General features: G+C 34.8%; 2 protein-coding genes across 3 annotated transcripts in view; one reads left to right on the forward strand and one right to left on the reverse strand.

The window, feature by feature from the left end:
* The window catches only part of LOC142353366 (kinesin-II 95 kDa subunit-like), a 437531-nt gene continuing 412627 nt past the window's right edge, over positions 1-24904 (forward strand). The window contains exon 1 of the mRNA XM_075405599.1: positions 1-14. The gene's annotated coding sequence lies outside the window, so the exon portion shown is untranslated. The remainder of the gene's footprint in view (positions 15-24904) is intronic.
* Positions 17940-24904, reverse strand: part of LOC142352812 (roundabout homolog 1-like) — a 28293-nt gene continuing 21328 nt past the window's right edge. The window contains exons 5-7 of one of the 2 annotated variants that reach the window (XM_075404946.1): positions 23566-23800; positions 21556-21585; positions 17944-18385 (exon numbers count right to left, since the gene is read on the reverse strand). In XM_075404946.1, the coding sequence (XP_075261061.1) occupies positions 18240-18385; positions 21556-21585; positions 23566-23800 (411 nt within the window). In that variant the 3' untranslated portion in view covers positions 17944-18239. Of the gene's footprint in view, positions 18386-21555; positions 21586-23565; positions 23801-24904 lie in introns of both variants that reach the window. The other variant, XM_075404947.1, reaches the window with a different exon arrangement.

Here is a 24904-nt window from a genome sequence, read left to right on the forward strand (position 1 = left end):
ATAAACTTATTAAAACTCATGAAACTCACCTTACTTTTTAGTAAATACCACTAGTTATGATAATCAGCAAATAAATTGTTATTACATGTTTAAAAGGAAACCAAATATTAATTTTGTAAATAAGTTACCTTATTAAAAAGTTGTCTTAATTGTACATATATTTTTTTTCGTTCAAGGGGTTATATGATACCTGTACAATTCTCGTTAAACATCATTTCGTTTAGTGCAATAAAAATTTTACGATGTCACAATTCAGTTCTAATTTTATGTTGCCATTCAAACTTCATTTTGTTGATATCCACTTAAGTTCATTTTTCTTAAATTGTCAACTCAATATCAATTACTTTAATATCTTTAATTCCGCTCCACAAATCAAGCTCAAGAATTAGAAATTATTTCGCCTGGAGAAATCCAATCTCAAATTGAAAGTGTGTCTTCGCGTGACGAAGTTGACAATAATTTAATAAAGTACGACAACCTCTTTCATCAAGGCACGTTTGCGCAGAATTTAGAAGATGTGAAAAATAACATTACAAGAGTTGCTGATATTACAATACTACTATTTTTTTATTTTTAAAAATAATGTTGAGTCTGTAAATTATTTCACTCTTATATTTAGATATAGCGTGAGCTTTAACGAAGCCTTGTTATTTTAAAAGACAACGTCCATTCAGTCGAAGCATCCTATACAACTTGCCAGACTATACACTTGACTATTGACTAGATCTTTGCCGATCGTATTAAATACTTAACATGTATTTTACTCCATCTACAACATAGGTCAATTCGAAAAAACTGGTGCTTATTCAGTTCAATACATTTCCTGCCCTGCGTTTGTATTTTTTTCACTTTGCTGTTGATTTTGCACAAAACTTGGTATCTCCTTGATGCAAAACTGTTTTTTAAAGAAATTAGTGTATTTCTTTTCATTATGCATAATGCACATAATGCTCTGACCCCACTCATCAACATTTTTGATTCAATGGTCCACTAAGTGGTGGAAGAGATAGGAAATTTTCAAAAATTAAAATTTTGCACTAAAAGGATCGGTATATGAACATTAAAAATGATTCTAAACAAAATCATTTAGAATGTATGTATTAGAACTGCCTTTTTCCAGATTATGAGACAAGACAAATAACAAAATCACAAAAACAGCAAACTTTGTTCAAATCCAAAACCCAATGACTTTTTTTCGGAAAAAATTAATTGATAGCAAAGTCGAAAAGCGTCAATTACAATGTAAACTATACAATTTATTTTTTTTTCAAAAGAAAAACATGGGGTTAGTGCTTTTGAGTCTCGATAACATCCAGCCAAAAAGATGTAAAACAGAAAAGCTAACAATTTCGTTTATTTATTTTGAGAACAAACAAATTCCAGTATTGAAAACCATTCGATATCAATTGAAATCTTCAATAAATTTTATGTTCAATCATATTTCCAATTGAAGACGTTGAAATTTGTATTAACCAGAATATTTCATTTATCTACTAAAAAACAACAATTACAGACAAAAACAAAAATGCATTTCATGGTGTCGAAGCCCTTGAAACCATAATATAATTCGTAAAAATTATAATCAGTTGCACTTTCTTTGACAACCGCAGAAAATACGTGTGATATATGAAAAATGAGAATTGAGACTATTTATCATTAAAAAAGAGCAAAAAAGGGGAAAAATGTTTTAAAAAAAGAATTTGGATTTTTTGCAATCTCTTTTTTTCCAAGCCATCAAAATTTTAGCCATGAAATAATATCTACAAAAGAGTTCATTCTGCCTCAATCTCAAACCATTGGGGTCATAATTGTTCAGAATATCTCATACGTCTACAGAACGAAAAACAAATGCAGACTAAAGTCAAAACATAAATAAATTTTTGCGAAAAACAGGTGTAGGAGCCGATAAACAAAACAGCAATTCACAAAAAACATTGATATGTCCAATCGTACCTTCATTCAACACCAATAATGTAAAATGCAAACTCTTTTTAATGAGACTAGGTAAAAGTAGAGAAAAAAATTATCAAGATTATCAGAGTGCAAAAAAATATCAAGATTATCTTTTTAATGAGACTAGGTAAAAGTAGAGAAAAAGATTATCAAGATTATCAACGTCCATTTTTTTCGTTTAATTTTTTTTTCGAAGTCCCCAAAAGCTTTATCAACTGCAATTAGCAAGTTGAGACTTCTGTTCATCTTTAGGAAACCATTATGATAAGCAATTATCCAGACTCTTTGCTTTGACTACAAAAAGAATGACAAAAATCCAAAAACAAAAAATTTCCATTAAATTCGCCGTTAAAACCGTAATCGTTAAAATCGTAATCTGATCCTTGAAACGACTGATATATTCACTTGTGCTTTTTGTCAGGCACCAATATTTTAATGAATGACCTGTCAATAATGTGATTTTTCTTATGCTATAAAACAACCAAAAAAGAGACAACAAATTGACAAAACTCAATAATTCAGTGTTTATTTTGAAAACAAGTTGATTTAATAGTCGAAACGATCATAAGCTTTCGACAAAAATATTAGATTTTTTTCCTTAAAACTCCTTAAGGGGCCATTCTGTCCTGTAAATTGTATTCTTGATTTGAACTGTTCTAATGCGTAATTGACATAAAAAAGCAAAAAGATGATAACATGTTTTAAAAAGACAGCAACCGATTAGAATCCGAAGTCATTTTGGAGTGTAAAAAACTTTGCTATTGCGATTACTTGCGGTTAGGAACACGTAATTGTTCCGAATTGTCAGATATAGATAATTTGCAAAAAAATTTATATCATAAATAATGCACTTTGGATAATCATCGAGTTTAGTTAGCAGAAAACCGGCGAAGTTTTAATTCAAGATCACTCTTAAGGGAAGCGCAAGTAAAACTAGCCTTCTTTGGAATTTAAAAAATGCGTCAGCCATTTTTAGGAATGAAACTCTGAAATTTTTCTCTTTGATTACCAGCCAATTCGTTTTAGAAAAAATTTGTTAAAAATTTGATGAATATTGTTGTTGTTTTTCCAATCAGGAATTTTCTACTTTCGAAATAGCATCTTTGTCATCAACGGAAAGTTTTGCAATTCTGAATTGCTTATAATTGTTTTTGAATTTCTGAACTCTGCAGTTCCTATGTGCGATTAGAGGTGAAAAGCTATTCTTTGATCACACTTATCTCACCATTCTGCTTTGCTTATTTTCGTCGGACCCAATAGGATTTGATATATATTTTAACAATTCTTTTATTTTGCACATTTGAGATCAGCTTTCGCGTTCTTAAATAGAAGATACACTTTCTATTGTCTTTTTATAGTTCAGTTTGTGTTTTAGGTTGATATTATCTGACTGTTGCGACAAGAGATTATCCAACGAATTGCTTTCCTTTGCAGTTAAAGAAAAAATCCAGCCTTTTTTGCATTTATTACCACGGCAAAACTGAATACTGAGTTCATGTCAACCAACACAAATGAATCTAAGAAAGCCTGTTTTTAGACTCACGCACTGCTGGTTGCCCCATGTTGGTGCGTTGGTTACACTGAGTTTTAAATTCTCTTGATGAAGACAAGAAGGAATTTAAATTAGCAGACTATATTTATCGACCAGACGTGAATGTGAAAACAAAGAGATGCAATTTGGTTCAATTGTACACGTAAAATATTTTGTTTTTCAAATTATGACGGATATAAAGATTAGTACGTTACATACAGGAGCGAAGTGTGAAGGAAAATCTAAAAAGTGGCTCATTTGAAATTCTTATAATCTATTCTCGATGCAACAAAGTGTCATGTTTTCAGAAGGATCTTTTTATTTGCAGCCTCTATTGAAGTTTGAGACAGTTATTGTAAAAGTTTTGGTCTTTTTGCAAATCGAAGAGGAGTTATGGTGATCTATTATTTTGTAATGGTGGCATCTGTTTTTAGGGGATGGGTTTTTGAAGAAGTCAAATACATAACGCGAGCAAAAATAAGTAATTAAGCCTATCTGCTTAACAGAAGTCAGATAGAAAATTTAGTGTCGTTTTTTTTTCAAGAATCCTGAGAGAAAAATAGTGGTTGTGAAATAACTTCGCGCTGAGTGAGCGATAGTTTTTGATCACTTGCTGCTTTCTTTTTTTTTGTTTTAAACTTTACAGCCAAAGAAAGGCTTCAACTCTAATTTCTATCAACTATCTAAATTATTAATAGTAGGCTTAGGTTCATTTTTGAACTTTTGAGGCAAATATTAAACTTTTAAACGCAACATCGAGGTATTGTTGCATTTCTGCTCTAATGGACACCTTTTTAGCACTTTTTGTAAACTGCTTCAATTTTATGGCATCTGTGGAGTTGTTTGATCGACCTTTGATGTTTACGCGGTTTAGATAATCTTTCGATTTGATAGATCTTGGTTTCGAGTTTGCTTGTTAACAAAAACGGGATCACTTTAATTCGAAATTCAGCACAAATTTGTTGCTTTTTAAAGTATTTTGCCTATTCTTTTTCTGAATTTAAACTTTTCGCAAAAACTTTTCTTGTTCACTATTTAACGTAGAACTAGGTAATATAGGTAATACGATACAGGTAAAAAGGCATATCGCTGCTAAGAGTTGACACTTCAAGGTTATACATGGCCCTTTTTACTGAAATTTATTATAATAAATTATAATTTCGTCTTGTTTTTTGTTAACTTTTCCGGTTGTTTAATAGTATTATTCTCACTGGCTTTGCGTTGTTCTGTGATCTAGTGGTAAATTGTCTTAAAAATTTCTCAGAATAACTGTCGGAGGGCAGTTTTTTTAACATTTTAAGGCAATTTTGGAACAAACATTTGTTTTTGAATTTTTCATTTCCCTTTCCTCGGTTTTTCGTTAAGTGTTCCGTTGTCTTTTATCAGATGGCACTAATTGATTGAATTAATACTATCTGTATTCTAAGCTGTTCGCCAATAGTTGTCTCTCAGACGCATCTGGTGAAGAAATTTTATCATATGTTTTCCTGATATCAATTTTCTTGTTCTTCTTTTGTTGTTGGCGTTTCGTTTCTTATTTTTTTTTCAGTTGATGTTTCGAAAAAAATTTTTAAAAAAGAATTTTATTCATTTACTGAGTGGTTGGCTGGACCCTTAGTGAATTTCTGCTTCGAGTTGTTTTCGGAATCTTATAGTTGTTTTTAGTGTTAGTTTTTGCTTGACCGGTCTGACTTTCCGAGTAACTTTTACGCCCTTAACTTCTTTGTTTTGGGTGAACTAACTATCTCTCTGATTCAAAAATATTTGCAGTTAAAATCAAGTGACAGCATTTCATTACTAAAAACCAAATGAAAAGTGCTCCAAAACTGAACTATTTTTTCTCTTGTAATTTTTAGTGGTTTTAGTGGTGTATAATCACCTCTAATGACGTCATTTGAAGCCCACTTTCTGAATTCAGTTATCCCCACTGAAGCAGGTTGCAAAAGATTCGAGCTTCCATTGGTCGTTAGAGTGGTATTTTTTCGATGTTAACCGGCTATAATTTTCTACAAATTTTTTCTGTTACTTGAATGACTTGTAATTGTTTTGGTACTCGATCTCAATCTTTCAGCTGTGGCTCAGCGGTTAAGCGTAAAATACTTATTAGTAAAAAAAATTTTGAGACAAATCTATAGCACGATTAGCATTCCCTCGATACCAGTCACTACCGAAAATATGGTGCACTTAATTATAACAATAGAGATGCTTTTCCTAAGAGTTTCCCCCCAGAAAAAAAGCTTCTTAAAGCAGTTTCATTTATTGTATCAGAAACAAAATCTCTAGTGTATTTTTCGGGGATGTGACAGTTCAAATTTAGTTTTTTTCAATTTGAAACTCTGTTTATCAAGTATTGCGTCGGTTTTGATAACAGCGCGATCTTTTTAAAATGCAAAACATTAGACCAAAAATAGAGCAGGTTATTTTTAGCAAAAATTTCTAAAAACAAAACAAAACCCGGGCACCTGATGCATTCGGCTTTATGTATCCGGGAACGTTGAACTTCATCCGAAAATTGAGTTCTTGATTTGTTGATATAACAACAAACAATTGCAGTTTTAAAATATTTTGGAAGATGCAAAAAATGGTGGTTTTAAAAAAATGGGACTGTTTCAGCTGATTGTCAAACAGTAGAGTCTAATATTTCTGTTTATTCCTGTTTCTTTTTAAACCTTTTTTCATTGATGTGGGCAAAAATCTTGCCAAAGGAGCGTATAGAAGAATGAGAAAAAATGGGAAGCAGATCCAATTCATTACAGTAATCCCATTGGCAGTTTGCAAAGCATCATTAAACCGCAATTAGTTGCCGTTTTTTATAAAAATAAAAAGTGTTTTGTTATTTTCTAAGCAGTTTAGTTTTACGCGTTTCTCAGAATAACTGTCGGAGGGCAGTTTTTTAAACTTTTTTAATGCAATTTCGGAACAAACCAATTATTTTGTTTGAATTTTTCCTTTCCCTTTCCTCGGTTTTTTGTTAAAGTATTCATTGTCTATTATCAGATGGCAATAATTGTTTGAATTAGCACTATCTGTGTTCTAGGTGGTTTTGCCAATACTTGTCTCTCAGACGCATCTTGTGAAGAAATTTTATCATATTTTTTTTCTTATATCACGTTTTTTTTTCTTTCGGTGATGTTTCGAAAGAAATCAATTAATAAGCTCAATTCATTTAGTGAGTTGTTGGCTGGAGCCTTTGTGAATTTACGTTTCGAGTTGTTTTCGGAATCTTATGGTTGTTTTTAAGCACAATTTCCGCTTGACGGTTTTGACTTTCCGAGTAACTTTTACGCCGTTAACTTTTTGTTTTGCGAGAACTAATTATATATCTCATTGAAAATATTTGCAGCTAAACTCAAGTGGCAGCAATTCATTACTAAAAACCAAATGAAAAGTGCTCCAAAACTGAACTATTTTTCCTTGTAACTTTTTTTTACTGGTTTTAGTGGTATATAATCACCTCTAATGACGTCATTTGAAGCCCACTTGAATTCAGTTAGCCCCCTGAAGCAGGTTGTAAAAGATTCGAGCTTCCATTGGTCGTTAGAGTGGTATTTTTTCGACGTTAGCCGGCTTCACTTATCAACAACTTTTTTCTGTTATCTGATGGAATTGTAAATGTTTCGGTAATCGATCTAAATCTTCCAGCCGTAGTAATCAAAATTCAGCTATTACATGTTAAAAATTTATTAGAAAAAACTTTTCAGAAAACTCTTTAGCACGACTAGCAATCCCTCGATAACAGTCACTACCGAAAATATGGTGCAATTAGTTTTAACGATAGACACATGCTTTTCTTAACTGTTTTCCCGCAGAAAAAAAAATAGATAGCTTCTTGAAGCAGATTCCTTTATTGTATCAGAAACAAAATCTCGATTTTTTGTGGGACGTGACAGTTCAAAGTAAAGTTTTTTAATTTGAAATTCTATTTATCAAATATCGCGTCTGTTTTGATAACAGCGCGATCTTATTAAAATGGAAAACATAAGAGCAAAAATAGTGCATGTTTTTTTAGCATAAATGTATTCAAAAAATCATTTTTAAACGCAAAAAAAAACAAATGTTGAATTGAAACATTGTTCCATTTCTAAAAACAAAAATGAAAATCGGGCACCTGATGCATTTGGCTTTACTTAATCCAAAAAATGAGTTCTTGGTTCGTTGATTTAACAACAAATAATTGCAGTTTTAAAATCTTTCCGAGAATACAAACAGTAGTTGTTTTCAAAAAAATTGAGATTCTTTTAGCTGATTGTCAAAGAGTAGAGTCTAATTTTTCTGTTTATTCCTGTTTCTTTTTAAACCGTATTTTCATTGATGTGGGCAAAAATCTTGCCAAAGGAGCGTATAGGAGAATGAGAAAAATGGGAAGCAGAGCCAATTCATTACAGCAATCCCATTGGCAGTTTGCAAAGCATCATTAAACTGCAATTAGTTGCCGTTTTTTATAAAAGAAAGTCTTGTTATTTTCTAATCGGTTTGGTTTTCCGTGTTTCTCGCTATCGCTATAATTACCACTTCTTAGCCTTCATGATCACGAAAAAAAAACTTGACTGATTGTTCAATTGCTAGTTCAAAAGCTGGTCAGATCCATCAATCATTGATCTTTATTTAGGATCCATACAACTGAATGATCAATTGATGTCTCAAAGATGCGGAACGAGAGACGATTAGATCCAAGGTTTAATTGTATTGTATTTTTTAAGCTTCACAACTTAGCCATGATGAAGGGCGATTGGTGAGCTAATTTGCCACTTTGTGTTGACTGCAGCCAAGGTTTTAGAGATCTTTACTTTGTCTATTGACTTAATACACTTCTTTTGCTCTTCTGGCACGCCAACAAATGGTTTTCTATCTAAGCTTTAGAATAACACCAGCTGACATTTGTAGTTGTGAGAGCGGAATGAAGAGAGTGATCCCATAATTGGGTCTGTATTTTGAGTTTCAAAACTATGTTGGCAATATCTCTCTCAATCCTATTATATTATAAAGATGTTGTAAAAAAAGCTTCGTTGCCTTAATTGTGCAAACGTTGTGCGCGGGTTCATTGTAATTTCTCATTATTTTATCTCTGTTATCAAGTTTTACCGACTATTTTTTCTACTTCAAGTTTTGGTGGAGCAAAAAATTGTTCCGTTTGGCCTGGAATGGTTTTTAAGGCCGTTAAATAGTTTTGTTCTTGATTCAGTGCGTTAACATTTGATTGAAACAAGTTGCTTGCGGATGTTTTTAACAACTTTTTTTTGTGAAAAAAAAACAAATTCACTCTGCTGAGTTAAGTTTGTCGGTTGAGCGGTTTTTTGCTCTGTTGATTTAATAAAAAAAAACTTTTGTAAGAGTTAAAAAGAACGTTTTTGTGTTGAAAAGAGAACGTTTTTGTGTTCCCGTGTCACAGACATGCTAAAGATTTGTTCTTTAGTATAAAACATTCCCATCTCCGATGCTGGAGATGCTTGCTCTGAAGAAACATTTTCTTCTTCGCAAAAGTTATTCTGTTTATTGTACTTACCTGAATTTGGTTGGGGTTTGCTTCTACACATTTTTGAGAAGTGTCCCACGTTTTCACAGGTGTTGCATTTCTTACTTAGCGCTGGACAAGGTCTACTAGAGTGTGGCTTACCTCCACACCTAGTGCACATGTTGTTGCTTTTATTAGCCGTAACTTTTTCATTTGGTTTTCGAAAAGTCTTTTTGAAGTTGAACCCAACTTCTTCTTTCACCGTAAAGGGCTTTTTACCTGATGAAGAACTTGCAAAAGCCATTGCTTGACTTCTGAACGGTAACTCTCGGTCATTTCAGTAACCGATATTGCTGGTTTTGCTTTAAAACCGTCTAGTAGTCTAAGTTTTGCTTCAGGGTCCCTCAAACCTGAGATAAACTTTATTTTTACCAACTCCTCTTCGGGGTTGGCCGCTGTTTTCAATTTTTCGATGTCACAATAGCGTGCTTCTTCTCTAAGACGTGCTAGGAAGTCGTCGTCTGACTCCCCTACACCTTGGATTACCGACAGAAATTTAGCCCTTTCTGCCGTTACTACTCTCTCTTTCGGAGAAATATAATTTTGAATCGCCAATCTGATGTCTTTATACGGAGTGTCTATCAAATTCCTAGGACTCATTAAGCTCCTAAGTTTAATAATTGCATCTTGCCCGCACAAACTAAGAAAGAGAATGGTTACCTGTAGGTCCTGTACAGTACCATCGGTGTTGACCTTGTCCTCTTTCTTCTCTGCGCGACATTTCGCCACAAAAGACATAATCCACGCAGTAGCTGATTCTGCATTCTGTAGATCCAAAATTTGTCTGTCTGTAGCTGGTCTGGACACCATTGTCATGGTCGATAACACGGGTCAAAGAATTCAATAAGTTGAACTTTAAATTAAATTTTGAACTGAAAATATACAAAAATTAGCTTGTATTTATAGTGGTTATCTATGCAAAAATATACAGAGAAAATTTAGATTAGCTAAAAATTTTTTACATGTTTGGCATGTGAATAGATCTTAACTCCGAATCCCGGAGGTGATTTTCTATTTTCATCAACATTTCATGAGAATCATATATGGCTTGGGTACAATCGAGTTCATTAGTTGGAGGTCGGTGGATGTTAGAATCAGGTTTCTGTTGGTGGGAGAATTTACTTCTGACATATGATTGATAGGTCAATAAGATAATGATAGCACCAAAACAAAATTAGAATTGAGTTTATTTTTGTAGCCATTACTTATCGACACAGCAATAAAGTTCGTCAGGTAAGTTCTTCTTCCGTTCTTTGAAACTTTAATAAAACTTCTGAGTTTGTTGATGTTTCATTGAAACCATCACACCATTTATCAAGAATAGCCGGAGCACCAGACCCGCGAATATAGTGATCTGTTGGATTGAATTTAGCTGGATCGGGCCTAAAATTTCCGGTTTCTGCTTCTCTTTTGATTTCCTGTAGGCTATTTGTCATACCTATCTAACGGGGAATGGGGCTGACGCCTGCTACCAAATAATTTGTTGTTGACGTCTGCTACCAAATAATGTCAGATCTTCTTGGTCACGTGACTTCTCAAACCCTTCTACAGAAAGAAATAGTTTTATCTGTGGTAAAAAAAATCCTATTTTAAGGTGTCTTGAGGGTCTGTTGTAAGAAAAATAACGTTGTCTGCTTGCCAAGTCGATTTTGGTCTTTTTTCTTAGCAGCGGTTTCTAGGTGTTTTTTAAAGATGGGTAAAGCACTCTCTATAACTTTTTCATTGAGGAGAGGGATGCTGACAAATTCTGTGTCTTAAAATTGTCAATATTTCACTCCGTTTCTGCACGCGAGTGATCGCCTTTTAAAAAGATTTATACTAGACAATCTGGTTTTCTATATTGGTTGCTAAAGTTGCTGCTTCTCTGCAATCGTTATCGAGGAAGAGTGATTAGTATACTCTTGTCGGGTTTATTATTATTCATCAACTTTCCTCGACACTTGGTTCCTCTGGCTACGGAGAGGTTGAACACCATCCGATGGACACCAACAATTTTTGTCGAACGAACAAAAGATTTCTTTTGTCGCCTCATATTTTTTAAAAACAACATTTTCGATTTGAGCAAAGGTTTTGTCGACCAATCAGATTTCTCAACTGAACGCCATTGAAGCATTCGGCTATAATTCTCATGTTTTCTCTCTCTAACAAACGCCCCTCTTTTAGAATTTCGTCTATAACGCCTCCTGCCATTTTTTTATTGTCTTGTTTACAAAGTGTTTCAATTTCAAAAAGTTTTAATGCACTACTAAATATAACAACCCAAGACTGAACTGTATTTCCGAAATAAAACCTCAAAATCTTTACCAGAATCTGACATCTCTATCTTAAAATCAGTCCAAGTCCATAAAAATCTGTGATAAATTAGATCAATTCAGGCCACTGAAATAAAATGAAGACCAAAGAATCTTTTTTCAATTTAGGATACAAAGAAATCATAATTCATGAAACTATCTGAAATGTTAAATACCTTGATTCGGTAACCGGAAAAGAAAATGTAATCGAAATTAAAATCACAAATGACAAATAATGATTGAGATATGGTCTCCTCCACTGCTGGTTCAGTTTTCACATTGTCCTCGTATGGTCTCGCAATTTGGTTTTCGCTCACTAGAATAGTCCGTGCTGTGTTTTCAGGCTGTATGAAAGATGTGTTCAGGCCCTTCTTTATGATGAAGGTAGCGGGAACTCTCTTTGTGTTTTCGTTGGCCTTGAATAGAATGGGTTCGCACAAGTCGAAATCTGCTATTGCTGGTAGTCTCACTCTCTGTCCCAACAAGAGTTCAACTGGAGTTTTGCTCCTCGTCTTTGAAGTGTTGCGATGTGTCATCAGTGCCCTTTGCAGGAATGCTCCAAATGACACTTTAAGGTTGGGACTCCACGCTTGAAGTGCCCGCTTCACTGTCTGAACTGCTCTTTCAGCTAGTCCATTAGCTCTTGGATGATAGACGGGTGATTCTATTTTCTTAATTCCCAGTGATTCACACCACTGTATAAGGTCACCACTTACAAATTCAGGACCATTATCAGAAACTGAAGTTTTTGGTATTCCGAATCTTGCAAAGATTTGACTAAGATAAATTTTAACTGTTTCTTATGTTCTATTTCCCGCGAGGAAGGCTTCTATCCAACCAGAACCCGCGTCAACAACTACTAAGATATTGCCTTGGTCCTTAACATAACCCCAGTCCATGTGGAGCCGTTCCCAAACGTTGGCTTCTGGCCACGTAGAGACAGTTTTTCCCAGGCTAGGCCTGTTCAATTGACAATTCTTACATTTACTAACAAAGTGTTGAACGTCTTGGGTAATGCCAGGCCACCATGCTATCATTCTGACCGATGCCTCAGTTGCATTCTTTCCGGGATGTGTCTCATGCGCTTTTTCCAAAACCAAGTGTGGTAGTTTGGGTGGAATGAAAGGAACAACACCTCTGAAGATGATTCCATTATGTAAAGTAAGTGCATCTTTCTGTTGTTCGAATCCTTTTTCCGCTTCTGAAAATTGCTTCCAATTGCCGCTTTTGATTCGTTTCATTATGTCCTGGAAGAGTCTGTTTGTTTCAAGTTCAGTTTTGATTTCTGCTTGGGTCACCAAATCACTCTGAGCGAAGTAGATGTTATTGATTGCGAAACACACTCGATCGTTGTCGGATTCGTCTTCGTCAAAATCCATTCTGTTCAAAGCATCTGCATGGGGTATCTGCTCCCCTGGTGTGTACTTCAACTCATAGTCGAAACCCATTAGAGCTATTGCCCAACTTGTGATTCTCGCCGCTGATGCTGTCTTCGGGATCTCCTCGTCTGGTGCAAAGAGATATTTGTGTGGTTTGTGGTCAGTCTGTAGGATAAATCGTCTTCCAAGAAGGAATTGCTTCAATCTTGTGACCACAATGACAATTGCCAGTGCCTCCCGCTCTATGTTCGAGTAGTTTTGCTCCGCTGGAGTCAATTTTCTCGATACATATATGACTGGATGTGCTTCTTGCGAAAGAACCCCGCCAATGGCTTTTCCGGAGGCGTCAGTAGTAACTGTTGCTTCTTTTTGTAATCTATATGGCTGTTCAAGTGAGCTAGCACATAATTCATTTTTTATGTCTTCAAAAGTTTTTTGTAGCATTTTGCCCCATGAGAAATCGCTATTTCTCATGTTAATAAAGGGTAGCATTTTGGTTGCAAAATCAGGAATCTTTCTTCCGTAAAAATTAGCTAGCCCAACAAACGAATCGAGTTGTTTGTTGTTAGTTGGTGCTTTTGCATTTTTCACTTTTTCAACATGTTTGGGATCTGGTGCTATTCCCTCCTTTGAAATGGAGTATCCCAAAAAACTAACGCTATCGACTGGTTTTGAGTTAGATTTTTTCTCATTAATAGTAAAATTTTTCTCACGTAGTCGACTCTTGACTGCAAGCATTCTCATGTCGAACTGCGCCTTGGTGGTTCTATACACCAACACATCGTCTTGAAAGATCACAACACCTTTGATTCCTTTGAGTGTATATTCTATGCAATTCTGGAAGATTGAAGAAGAGTTTTTCAATCCCTGAGGTAGTCGGCACATCTTGAACAGTCCCTGAGATGTGTTGATTGTGCATATATCTTTAGCTTCTTCGTCAAGTTCAATTTGATAGTAGGCATCTGAGAGGTCAATTTTGCCAAAGTATGAGGCCCCATGTAGGTTGTGGAAGATCGTCTCAATCTCCGGTATTGGGTAGTCCTCATTCATGACCTTGCCATTGATCTGCACTTTCAAGTCCACGCAAAGTCTCAGTTCTCCACTCTTCCTTCTCTGCCACACCACTGGAGATGCATTAGTGACTCCTCCTGGCTGTACCGGTTCAAGGATGCCTTGTCTGACCATTTTTTCCAGCTTCTCTGTGACCTTGTCTTGAAGAGGTATTTTTCTGGCTTTGCAGAAAATCGACTGTGTTCCTGGTATCAACTTCACGTGAGCTTTGTAACCCTTCACAGCAGGTAGGTGCTTGGCTGTAATGTTGTTCACGCCTTGCTTGGGTAGAAGGTCTCTACCAAGTAGTCCAAATTCTTTATCAGACTGCACAACTGCAAGTTGTTTTTGAGTGAGCCTGCTTCCGTTCCACACAACGTCACAAGTAAGTGATCCCAGAAGCGTTAATTGATGACCATCATAAGCTTCGAGATGTCTTATCTTATCATCCAACTGAGGTTTACCAAGCTCAGTCCATATTTTTGATGATATCACTGTGCTATCTGCACCTGTGTCTACTTGCATTTTTACTTTGCAGTTATTTATTGAGATATATTCCCATGTCACAGACATGCTAAAGATTTGTTCTTTAGTATAAAACATTCCCATCTCCGATGCTGGAGATGATTGCTCTGAAGAAACATTTTCTTCTTCGCAAAAGTTATTCTGTTTATTGTACTTACCTGAATTTGGTTGGGGTTTGCTTCTACACATTTTTGAGAAGTGTCCCACGTTTTCACAGGTGTTGCATTTCTTACTTAGCGCTGGACAAGGTCTACTAGAGTGTGGCTTACCTCCACACCTAGTGCACATGTTGTTGCTTTTATTAGCCGTAACTTTTTCATTTGGTTTTCGAAAAGTCTTTTTGAAGTTGAACCCAACTTCTTCTTTCACCGTAAAGGGCTTTTTACCTGATGAAGAACTTGCAAAAGCCATTGCTTGACTTCTGAACGGTAACTCTCGGTCATTTCAGTAACCGATATTGCTGGTTTTGCTTTAAAACCGTCTAGTAGTCTAAGTTTTGCTTCAGGGTCCCTCAAACCTGAGATAAACTTTATTTTTACCAACTCCTCTTCGGGGTTGGCCGCTGTTTTCAATTTTTCGATGTCACAATAGCGTGCTTCTTCTCTAAGACGTGCTAGGAAGTCGTCGTCTGACTCCCCTACACCTTGGATTACCCACAGAAATTTAGCCCTTTCTGCCGTTACTACTCTCTCTTTCGGAGAAATATAATTTTGAATCGCCAATCTGATGTCTTTATACGGAGTGTCTATCAAATTCCTAGGACTCATTAAGCTCCTAAGTTTAATAATTGCATCTTGCCCGCACAAACTAAGAAAGAGAATGGTTACCTGTAGGTCCTGTACAGTACCATCGGTGTTGACCTTGTCCTCTTTCTTCTCTGCGCGACATTTCGCCACAAAAGACATAATCACGCAGTAGCTGATTCTGCATTCTGTAGATCCAAAATTTGTCTGTCTGTAGCTGGTCTGGACACCATTGTCGTGGTCGATAACACGGGTCAAAGAATTCAATAAGTTGAACTTTAAATTAAATTTTGAACTGAAAATATACAAAAATTAGCTTGTATTTATAGTGGTTATCTATGCGAAAATATACAGAGAAAATTTAGATTAGCTAAAAATTTTTTACATGTTTGGCATGTGAATAGATCTTAACTCCGAATCCCGGAGGTGATTTTCTATTTTCATCAACATTTCATGAGAATCATATATGGCTCGGGTACAATCGAGTTCATTAGTTGGAGGTCGGTGGATGTTAGAATCAGGTTTCTGTTGGTGGGAGAATTTACTTCTGACATATGATTGATAGGTCAATAAGATAATGATAGCACCAAAACAAAATTAGAATTGAGTTTATTTTTGTAGCCATTACTTATCGACACAGCAATAAAGTTCGTCAGGTAAGTTCTTCTTCCGTTCTTTGAAACTTTAATAAAACTTCTGAGTTTGTTGATGTTTCATTGAAACCATCACACCATTTATCAAGAATAGCCGGAGCACCAGACCCGCGAATATAGTGATCTGTTGGATTGAATTTAGCTGGATCGGGCCTAAAATTTCCGGTTTCTGCTTCTCTTTTGATTTCCTGTAGGCTATTTGTCATACCTATCTAACGGGGAATGGGGCTGACGCCTGCTACCAAATAATTTGTTGTTGACGTCTGCTACCAAATAATGTCAGATCTTCTTGGTCACGTGACTTCTCAAACCCTTCTACAGAAAGAAATAGTTTTATCTGTGGTAAAAAAATCCTATTTTAAGGTGTCTTGAGGGTCTGTTGTAAGAAAAAAAACGTTGTCTGCTTGCCAAGTCGATTTTGATCTTTTTTTCTTAGCAGCGGTTTTCTGGGGGTTTTTTAAAGATGGGTAAAGCTCTCTCTATAACTTTTTCATTGAGAAGAGGGATGCTGACAACTTCTGTGTCTTAAAATTGTCAATTTTTCACTCCGTTTCTACACGCGAGTGGTCGCCTTTTAAAAAGGTTTGTACTAGAAAATTTGGTTTTCTAGTGGTTGCTATAGTTGCTGCTTCTCTGCAATCGTTATCGAGGAAGAGTGATTAGTACACTCTTGTCGGATTTCTTAATATTCGTCAACTTTCATTTCGTGTTCTATCATTGATACTTCCATCCTCGACACTTGGTTCCTCTGGCTACGGAGAGGTTGAACACCATTCGATGGACACCAAAGATATTTGTCGAACAAACAAATGATTTCTTTTGTCGCCTCATATTTTTTAAAAACAACATTTTCGATTTGAGCAAAGGATTTGTCGACCAATCAGATTTCTCAACTGAACGCCATTGAAGCATTCGGCTATAATTCTCATTTTTTCTCTCTCTAACAAACGCCCCTCTTTTAGAATTTTAAAAACGTCGTCTAGAACGCCTCTCCTCCCTTATATTATTGTATTGTTTACAAAGTGTTTCAATTTCAAAAAGTTTTAATGCACTACTAAATATAACAACCCAAGACTGAACTGTATTTCCGAAATAAAACCTCAAAATCCTTACCAGAATCTGACATCTCTATCTTAAAATCAGTCCAAGTCCATAAAAATCTGTGATAAATTAGATCAATTGAAGCCACTGAAATAAAAATGAAGACCAAAGAATCTCTTTTCAATTTGTGATACAAAGAAATCATAATTTATGAAACTATCTGAAATGTTAACTACCTTGATTCGGTAACCGGAAAAGAAATTGTAATCGAAATTAAAATCACAAATGACAAATAATGAATGAAAATGTTTTTATTCCAAATTGACAAAATGTGGAGAAATAAAGATCAACGAAAAGTGACTACAAATAAATTACATCATAATTAGCAATTACGATTTGATAAAAATATAATTTTGGCGGCTATGGGGAAAATTGCGTCGAGGGGGCGCACTTAAAAATGATGGATTTGATTTCTGACATTTTCCAATTGAAAAACTGAAAACTGCACCACATTCCGATCAACCTAAACTCGTTAAATGTATGTTTATTTATTGTCGTTTCACTGTCACCACTAAACAACAGTTATTATGATGTAGATTTTTTTGTTAGGGGGGGGGGGGGGGGGGGGGGGTATGGGTGTGGTGAAAATTTTGTTAGTTTTTTTGGCGATAGACAATTCAAACTATTCATCATCACAACTTTGAGCAAATTTATCATGGAACCGTGACAAAGTTTATATTTATGCTCATATTGTTTTAATTAGTCAAATTTCTTGTAACGGAAACAAATTTATCGCCTCCCGAAATTTCACTAATTTGGACAATGTTTATCTCATTGTTGAACATGACGATATCTTAATCATTTTTTGTTTCTTTTCACCTACCAAACTCTGCTACAGTTAAAGGCCGAAAGATGATCATCTATTTTCACCAGATTTTCCCCAAAATTAACTTTTACGCGCATTATTTTTTTTTCTTTTTCCCCAACTATCAATTGCTCTAACAAATCATTAGTTGGCGGGTAAAAAGAAATAAAGAAAGCTGGACCTGTTCCCATTTTCCGATTGGAAAAATAGCGAGCGCACGTGAGCTAATTATGATCTTCAATTTGATTGGAAGTGGGAGAGATATTTTGATCGGCCTACTAAGAAACTAATTGACATATTTCAAGAATCGTAAAATTTTTCAAGGATAAAATATGTTAGTTATAAAATCTGGTTGATTTTTCTCGCGGAAAAGGAAACAGCTCCATAACATCCGTTCATTTTTAAGCCGTTCATTGTCAAAAATCACCGAAAACCGCCTAGAAATGTTACAATATTTTGCATTCAAGTTTAATCTAGCTTACGTAGAAGTATGGAATTTGGCAATTTTTGTGTAATTTTACCTTGCGAAAAGGCATATAAATGAACTGTAAAGAAAGTTTTAATGAAGTAACGCAATAAATAGTACAAACTAAGTTTTATGATGAATCTGGGAAAGCTTTCTTAGAGAAGTCAATCTTATTTGCATCTATTGGAAGGTTACTGCCCAAAATGGGAAGAAGGAAAAGTTTTCCGGGGTTACTTTGTGGAGAGGTCCAAATCAAAGTTATTGATTAATAATGTAATGGAAAGAAGACATAGGAGAGATATTAGAATTGTATTGTTTGACAAAGTGATTGCTGATTGGGTGAGTTTGTCCTCATTTGTTGAACCGAATGTTCTCTCTGAAACAAAAAACAAATATTCGTGAATAAATTTTTCTCTCCTCACCCCTCCCTCCCCTCCTGTGAACAAATTCTATCTCGTTGCCTTTTGTGAACATATTAATGCTTGTTTTTGCACTAATTATAGTATGTAGAGCTCAATACGAAAAGGGGCTGTTCATTAAAATTTACATACAATTATAAACGCGCGGAAAAATATCAGTTATGACAGGTCGCAAAATACAAGGCAGGGGGGGGGGGGAGATATCCAAATAGTACTCAGTCGATCGATCAAAAACATTCTCGAAGTTTCAAAATGCCGAAAGTCTACAGTACCCGAAATCAAAAAGCCAGTTCCTATATACATAGCCGAAAGTTGACCTCCATGAACTTTCGACATTTTCCAAACTTGAAATTTGAGTGTTTTAAGCACGGTTAAAAAAATCTGGAGAACTCATTTCAAAAATCTGTTGAAACATCTCGAACTGCTAAGTGGTGCTTGATAAAAACACCCGAGGTTGTCATTTGTATCAGACGAAAAAACAGAATATGCATTCTCCACCAAACACAGATTGAGAAGACACTATTTTCTTTTATCTAGCGCTAGCACGCCTAACTCTATTCAGTCTAATAGATAGTTGCACTATGTGTATACCATTGACTCCGATGCTGTACACTATTACCACCGTCACAATTGAAGCTTATCTTCATTGTTTTACAGAATCGGTTGCTCAGAGAGAACTAGGTAAGCCTACTTAGCGCGCAGAAATAACCAGCCCTAACTCTATATCCTTAAGGCTTTTAAAAAAGCCCACTTTGGGTCCGCCTCACATTGAAATCAAGCAGAGTCACGTAACCTATGCAGAAATTACAAATATTGTCATATACTCTAAGTACAATTTACTTCTGACTCTGTTGAAGTTACTGAGAAAATCTGACAATAATCAAACACCGCGTGAGAGGTTCAAGTTATCAGCCAGAATTTCAAAAAGGTACTGTCAGAGAAACGTAACTTTTCTTGAAAAACGCCAACATACGAACATCTGACATTCTACAAACTTGCTCGGCAAAGATCTGGCATTTTAAAGCTTGTCTGTGTTTCGAGTGTATATGCGATTCAATTGAATTCACCTAAAAAAATCAAATAACTTGATACACTCGGTTTTAAAAAATGTCCAAGTGTTTCCTCACACATCATGTTACGATTAAAAAAAATTATTATCGCATCGATAACAGAAGCACATCAGTAGCTAAAAGCCACTTCTTTTTTCTGAATATTATTTGGTCTATTTCTAGCCGTGTTTTCATTAGAGGCTTCATCTGGTATTTATGATTATGCAATTATGAACAAGTAATAAAATTCTATTAAAATTTGTCGATAACAAACGTTTGACGAGAAGGGAGATCAGTTGAAATTGACAAGAATGCAGGTTTTCAATTAATTGAAAGGGCCCATTTTAAAATCTTTTCAATTTACAATTGAGTGCCGATTCTCTTAGCTAAGACGAGGACCATTGCTCTGTAAAATGTTGATGATACGAATTGATGACGGGTTTCTCATTATTATTGACGTCTGCAATGGTAAATGGTTAGTTTAATGATAGTAATTTCATTGGGCAAAAGATTTCCAGTTTTTTCCTTTAGCTTGACTAGTCTTTTACAGCTGTGGTTATACATGATCATAAGAACCAATTTATGACCAACAATTCATACTGTTATACTTGCAATTATGTCAAAAAACGGCACCTAATTTTCTACTTGTCTGTTATCTGGCTATTCCATATTTTTTTTTCTGTATCAAAAGTAAATGAAGTTGTTTCACTGAGCCTAAATAAAAGATATATTAAATGTTTCGTCCAAACTCAACGCCGAAAAATTGTATGAGGCTAAACTGAAACCATAGCATTCGGAGATCATAAAAATTAACATATCAAATTATGTCTCAAAAAAACGGTGCTTAGTCGTGGTGAAAAACTGAACAATAATTAATGCCTACATTGGTACAAATGAGACTAACAAAAACAAATGATTTTCAGCTGCTTTGCTTTTTAATTTTTTTGTCAGTAGATACCACGTACGTTAAAATTCCCCAAATTTTTTTTATGATTTGCGCTAATTTAGTGTTGAACTAGGACAAGCACTAAAAAAAATGTTTTTTTTTTAAATCTTTTTTTGCTGACCCTTGTTTGCCATAAATTAAAAAAAAGTTTTTTTATATATTGTTTACGTTTAAGTGTTTTAAAGAAACTTCGACAGTTGTTTTCCTCTATTAATAAGTTTGTTTTCTAAAAGCTCAAAAACCTTCATTTTTCAGTTAACCTATTAACTAAGTTAACGTATGAAATAATCGTCTTAATCATGTCAAAGTCATATATAGTTTGATTTATGAAATCTTGCGCGTTATTTATCTGACAATATATAACTACACTAGTAATACTATGATAACTAACACTACTTAATTACTTTTTTGCTTTTGCGACTATAAAATTTTTAGTTTCATATTTGCTATGTTTGTTTCTAATTTTGTTTTGATTATCTTATATGTCGCAGCCTGTCTTAATAGTAAACTATCAGCTCAATTCAATGCTAGAATATGTGTCAGTTTTGACGCTTGAAAGTAAATTTAGTTGAAATTGTGCACATTACAGTCACACTTTTAAGTAATTTCATAAGTTTTTCAAATTGAGCAAATTTAACAGTTTTTGCCATAGATTGAACTAAAGGCACATTTCTCTGCATCAATAGTATTATCACCAAAAAATCATTGAGATCTTTTTCATCATTGTTTTAAAATGCCATATTTTGAGCTCCGAATCTCGACTTTATTTGAAACTGAATTTTCTCTATTGATCCAAGTTTGCTTTATTAATTTTTTTGCAAAAATAGCAAAAATAGAAATAGATCACTCTCAATATTTTTGCAGACTTTTTGTTTCGATCAATACTGGAGAATGCAAAAATAACAAAACTATTAGCAGACAAACAATGATTGTGATCTCTAAAATCTTTGAGTTACAAATTCTGGTAATCGAAGTAGCGGTACAGGTAAATGTGTTGAAAGCAGACAATGAAAAATTTGAAGCTCATTTTCAGAATTGGCCAATAAGATTTGAGTGACATAATTGATATTGATGTTTGTTTGTGTGAGATGAGAAGAGAGTGAAAGTGATTGACAGTTGATGATTGACTTACTACTGGTGCTTGCAGGCATCTCCTCACCTTCTGAAATAAACACGTGTGTATGTAGCATACAAAATCTTCCATTCATTTGTCACAAATTACACGTGCAATGCAACTTGTCTTTTCCTAACAAAATGACAAATGAATCAACTGAACTACGCATGCTTAATGCCGTGTTGATTACATAGCTTAAAAACTGTTCACAATTTTTTCTACATTTTTTTTATAAAACGTGTCAATTGTCTTGAAGAACATGTGCAATTTTGGGCATGATGCTTTAATGAAAAACATGTTTTGGTTGTAATGACTGATTGCTATTATGTTATGGCTATATTGATTGACTAAATAAATTAACTTTGTTTTTCGCAAAAAAACCTGACGAACTTACCGAAGCTAGTATCCAGGTTATCATAGATTTTTTCAACATACAGTTTTTTTTATTAACCACACTTTGTCTCATCTCAGTGTCCTACATATTGACTTAATTCATTTCAGGCAGCTTTGGTTTCGTTTATTTTTCTCGTCGTAGTGCTGTGTTAGTTGTTATGACTTATGTGTTATATGTTGTTTAATGTTAAAAGAATTTTTTTAAATAATTTATCAGAAAATGAAAAATCTTTTCGCAGGTATCATCTGGCTACTGGTTGAGCAAGAGGCACTGTGCAGCTAACAGTCAAATTTTCATTTTACGATATGGTACAGAAAATACATAAAAGATTGTTGAGTCAAAAACGATTGCACCCTGCGCAAAAATTGATTAATCTTAAACTGGAAAATCATATCCATTCTTGGTTTAAATTGAAAAAAAATCTATTGACAAGAACTTTTGGTTACAAGTTGATTGGAGAAGTTCTTACAATATAAAAACAACAAAATCGCAGTCCGAATTAATATACAAAATTGCACTTCGGCAATGCAAAGGCGAAAGAGATTAAGATGAGTTTTAGGGAAGTCAAACAATAATAAATGGTTTCAGTCTAACAGAAATATGCGTTGGACTCCAGCCTTCATCTTGGTTAATGCTACTTAGATCATTTTTCCCAAGCATTACTTATTTTGAAAAGACCCAAAAAATAAAATCAGTGAATCTCTTATCACAAACAATATGTTGTTTTCTTTTGTCATAAAAATTTGACGCAAATTTTGTGATGTTTTTGCTTTAGGGTAGTCTTGTATAGAAAACTAGAAAACAAAAGCATAGTTATGAAAAGCCCTGAATGAACGCCACTTTTTTGCATTATCCGCCAAATTGCATTCACCCGTTCTCTTCAAGAATCTCAAAACAAACAGTCGAAAGCAAGAAAACAGGTGGCTACCATAGGTATACAGCCATAGAATGGATTTTCGTTGACAATATGATCCTCCAGAATTGCTATCGTTTCTTAATATTCCACCAAATCAAAACTCATGTCTTTCACTGTTTAGTATAACATTTGGATACTTAACACTTTTTAAGGATTTTCAATGTTCCAATTTTTTTCATAAAGCGCAAGTTTTATCACAGAACACAGAAAATAACATAAAAACATTCAGTTTTGTGTCTGTATATGTAACTTATTTATATAATTTGCTCATTAATCAAAACTTGGATATCATCTTTTCCAAGAAGAAAACTTGCATAAAACACAAACTTTGAAGTTCTGCAAAAGAATTCTTTTTTCGCAATTCTTCATCTTTTCTTTTCGATAAAGTCTGCGTGTCAATGATCACTATCCAAAGGCTAGTTAGCAACCTTTCTGGGGAATAATCAATAAAGTTGCCCATCATTTTTTTAAACGGAAACATTGCGTAAATTGAGACAAATGACTTTTTTTCAAATAGTTCCATCCTATTCAAGAGACTGAACATACAAAAAATTGAATGTCTTTGTTTCATAAATGAAGAAAGAGACAGAAACGCGGCAATCCCGTAGCAAATAAAAACATGGTTGAGAAAATATTTCAAAAAAGTTTTTTTTTCAAAAATAATTCAAATTATCATTTTTGGTTGCTACTATATGTTTGGTTTTTTGTTAAAATTTACCAGCAAGTGTGAGTTCGCAGTCTCCCTTTCCCATCCCGTTATCAACAGTGGCCTTGTATGATCCCAAATCAGCCTTGGTCACTCCTCTGATATGTAAGACCACAGCTGTCACACTCTCACTCCCACTCCCCCTACGCATGACGTCACTTCTCAATCTACTGCCCGGCACATTGGGTTCTAACTCTGTCCACCGTGAGGACGGTGGGTCGATGCTGTTGTAGTACACCGTTGTTTTCTGTCACAGGCGAGATTACAAATGTTAGAATGGGACAAACATTTTGATAAGAAACTGTCATAACGCATATGTTGCAATGGATCTTTTCCGTTTGTGCTCCACCCAGTTTAGTGGGTGCAGATTATTTGCAACCCACGAAGGCACGTGCAAAATTTCAACATAATGATATACCATGTAATGACACGTGCTCTGTAACGGGCGGGGGGAGAGCAAAGCGTACTTGGGGGGGGGGAGGCACAAACGGAAAAAATCCGTTGTTATAAAGGACTGTATGAATGCTACGGTGATGAGAGGATTTTCGCAGGAATTATCTCACAAGCGAAAAATACTAATATGCTCGATTAAACTCTAATCACGAACACTTTTCATAAGAGAACTCACCGCCAATACCTGTAGACTATAGTCTTTTCATTAAAAAAAATCTGTTCTTGTTTCGACCGCCCAGTGTCCCCCCCCGTTACAAATTATATGTTGTTATATAGCACGTTACTATGTAAAAAATAGCACGTGAGCTTGGGTGGGGGGGCTGTAAAAGATATAAGCCCATACTAAGCTGGGGAGGGGGGGGGGGCAAAACAGAATACATCCAAAAACAATTATCAAGATTTTTTAACTTCTTTTTTTTGTGTGATCTTGTAAATAGGTAAAACGGGGCCCAGAAAAGTAGATGCTCACAGTTTTGCAACTATTCAGTCCAACATTTGATAACTGCATATTATGGCCAACTAAATTGGATATTTTTTAGCAATTTATATTTTAAGTTCACAAACTTTTATCGATATTCTAACTAGCTTGCTATGAAAAAATGTGATTTTGGTTGGGAAGAGACCTAAATCGACGTAGCAAAACAGTTGGTCTCGATCATGTAATTAAGGTACGGAAAATAGGCCACGTCGCTCACGCGCTGACAAAGAAAACTTGGTCTTTTACGGACCATGAGATACACCACTATTGATTCTCCAGGAACTTATTTCGATCCCCGGATCGAGGGTCATCGTCATTCAACGCAAAAAATATGCAAGATAAGCGGTCAATGCGGTGAAATTACATAAATCAGACGGTGAATGCGGTGAAAAAAATTTATCGCTTGGTAGCGGTGAAATT

Source organism: Convolutriloba macropyga, chromosome 14 (genome assembly GCF_964194025.1).
Source record: "Convolutriloba macropyga chromosome 14, txConMacr16.3, whole genome shotgun sequence".
Taxonomy (NCBI): domain Eukaryota; kingdom Metazoa; phylum Xenacoelomorpha; order Acoela; family Convolutidae; genus Convolutriloba; species Convolutriloba macropyga.